Source organism: Anopheles marshallii, chromosome X, assembly GCF_943734725.1.
Source record: "Anopheles marshallii chromosome X, idAnoMarsDA_429_01, whole genome shotgun sequence".
In the NCBI taxonomy this organism is placed as follows: domain Eukaryota; kingdom Metazoa; phylum Arthropoda; class Insecta; order Diptera; family Culicidae; genus Anopheles; species Anopheles marshallii.
Window position 1 is genome coordinate 16,297,087 of NC_071325.1, and position 3,022 is coordinate 16,300,108.

The 3,022-nt window shown below is 50.7% G+C and overlaps 1 protein-coding gene across 1 annotated transcript; it reads right to left on the reverse strand.

Annotated features, from left to right (window-relative positions):
• Positions 1 to 742: 742 nt before the first annotated feature.
• LOC128710733 (uncharacterized) lies at positions 743 to 2,745 on the reverse strand. The gene is made up of 2 exons (XM_053805592.1): positions 1,551 to 2,745; positions 743 to 1,002 (listed from the first exon to the last, which is right to left on the reverse strand). The coding sequence occupies exons 1-2, from the start codon at positions 2,743 to 2,745 to the stop codon at positions 743 to 745; spliced, it is 1,455 nt and encodes a 484-aa protein (XP_053661567.1).
• Positions 2,746 to 3,022: the final 277 nt, after the last annotated feature.

The following is a 3,022-nucleotide window of genomic DNA, read 5'->3' on the forward strand; positions in this document are numbered from 1 at the left end:
TTATAAGTCGGCATCTTTAACGATCACCGATTTCTACACTCTTCTGTGTCAAATTGAGGCCATCCTAAACTCTAGACCGTTATACGCCCTTTCAAACGATCCACATGATCTGGACTGCCTTACTCCTGCACATTTTACTATCGATCGTCCATTGATTGGAGTTGCGGAACCATCATATCTGGATCTTCCAGATAATCGACTGAACAAGTGGCAGAGGCTTCAGCAACTTCGACAGCAGTTCTGGAGGCGATGGCAGAAGGAGTATTTAAGTGAACTGCAGACTAGACACAAGTGGACAAAACAGAGGGACAATGTAAAGGAAGGAGCACTAGTGCTGATGAAGGAAGACAACATGCCGCCACAGTTTTGGAAATTAGGACGAATTTCCAAGGTGTATCCAGGAGAAGATGGGTTGATACTAGTAGTGGACGTGCGTACGAAACACGGTTTATTCAAACGTCCTATACATAAGTTGGCGCTTCTTCCCATGCCGAATCTGTAATATCCCCTGGTAGGGGGGGAGGATGTTCCGTTTCATCGGAACGAAAGAGAGAAAGAGTGAGAGGCGACAAATTGAAATATCGCGGTTGCAGCGGGGCGATAATAAGAGTACCGTTAATCGAACTTAAGCGGGGAGCAGGTCCTGCGCACGATCAGTATGATGTGTATAGCGATACAGATAAGTCGCAAGTGTTGGATCAATAAAGTAACCTCTTGTGCGTTTAAAGAAAATACCGACAGTCTAACTATCAGTAGAGTTCCGCTGAGATATCACATTGATAATTTCTGTATAATGCTTGTTGTGTTCTTCTAATGCACTATCCGCCTTTTTTCCATACACTTTGCACTGTACCGCAGTCAGCGCCTTTACCTCTTTCTTCGCCAGCGAAATGTTGTCAAATATGCGAGTTAATTCCTCACACGCAAGGTCACGCATGTGAATGTTTGGCATCGCATCAACAGTCACATCCACCGATCCCGGTTCCACGACCGATTTCGCGGCTGGTGTGTGTGGCGTTCGAGGTGTTCGAATCATGATGAGCGATTACCGAAATCCAGCTACTTGTATATCCGGTTCGAAGGACCAATGTGATATCTCAGCGGAACTCTACTGATAGTTAGACTGTCGGTATTTTCTTTAAACGCACAAGAGGTTACTTTATTGATCCAACACTTGCGACTTATCTGTATCGCTATACACATCATACTGATCGTGCGCAGGATCTGCTCCCCGCTTAAGTTCGATTAACGGTACTCTTATTATCGCCCCGCTGCAACCGCGATATTTCTATTTGTCGCCTCTCACTCTTTCTCTCTTTCGTTCCGATGAAACGGAACACTGTCCATGGTGGCCCTCAACAGCCGCACCAGCTTTCCCGGAAAGCCGTACCGCTGCATGGTGTTCCATAGCTGCATCCGATCTATGGTGTCGTAGGCCGCCTTAAAGTCGATGAACAGATGGTGCGTGGGGATTTGGTGCTCTCGGCATTTTTGGAGGATCTGCCTGAGAGTAAAGATTTGGTCGGTCGTCGATTTTCCTCCAACAAAACCGGCTTGATAGCTCCCGATGAAATCTGAGGCAAGTGGGGCAAGTCTGCAGAAGAGAATTCGGGACAGGATCTTGTAGGCAGCGTTCAGGACTGTAATGGCACGGTAGTTCCCACAGTCCAGCCTGTCGCCCTTTTTATAGACTGGGTGGATGATACCCAGCTTCCATTCCTCCGGTAGTTCTTCCTGTTCCCAAACTTTCACGATCAGCTGGTGCATACTGACGGCAAGCCTCTCCGGCCCCATCTTGAAGAGCTCGGCAGCTAGGCCTTCGCTGCCTGCTGATTTGTTGTTCTTCAGCTGCTTGATGACACTAGTTACCTCTTCCAAAGATGGCGTGGGCACTTCGTCACCTGCCACCAGACTGATGTGCTGCTCGATTCTGCATTCCACCCCCAAACCTAGGTTTCTTGCCTGTGCTCCGTTAAGATGTCCGTCGAAGTGGCACTTCCACCTGTCGATCATCTCTCGTTCGTCCGCCAGAATACTCCCCTCTGCATCGCGGCACAATGTGATGTTGCGGACATCACCACTCCGCGCCGCGTTCAGCATCCTGTAGAACTTACGAGTTTCCCCCGACTGAGTAAGCCGCTTCATCTGCTGCTCTTCCGACTCCCCCAGAAGACGCTTCTTCTCCTGAAACAGTCGAGTCTGCTGCCTCCTCAGCCGTCTGTAGTTCGCCACGTTCTGACGAGTTTCCCGTTGCAGCATTCGGGCGCGTGCTGCATTCTTCTCGGATAGTGCTCGCCTGCACTCATCATCGAACCACTCCTTCCTCTGGCTGCGTGTCATGTAGCCGACATGTCGTTCCGCTGCTTTGCTGATGGCACGCTCCACTATACGCCAGTGGGCTGTGGGGGACATCGTGGTGACTGCGTCGTCGTCCGGCAGAGCCTCCCCGAGGGCTGCCGCGTAGTCCCCTGCCACATCAGCTAGTTTCAGCCGGTCCGTGTTTAGCCGCGGGGTAGGCTGTGACCGTGACTTGTTAGCCACGGACAGTTTTTGGCGAAGCTTAACCATGAGTAGGAAGTGGTCCGAGTCGACGTTTGCACCCCTGAGGGTTTTGACGTCGATGATATCCGAGAAGTGTCGTCCGTCGATCAAAACGTGGTCAATCTGGGAATAAGTGTTCTGCGGTGATCTCCAGGTGTAGCTGAAGCGAGGTTTGTGCTGGAAGTAGGTGCTGCGGATAATCATGCACTTGGAGTAGGCGAAATTGGCAAGGCGCTGGCTGTTGTCGTTTGACAGCTGGTGGACGCTGAAGTTGCCTATCGCTGGTTTATACACCTCCTCCCGTCCGACCTGAGCATTAAAGTCCCCGATGACGATCTTTACATCGTGTTTGGGGCAGCGATCATACTCCCTCTCCAGCTGCCCGTAGAAATCGTCCTTGTCGTCATCGGTGCTCCCAAGGTTGCGGACTGTGCACGTTGATGATACTAAGGTTGAAGAAACGGCCACGTATCCTCAACCT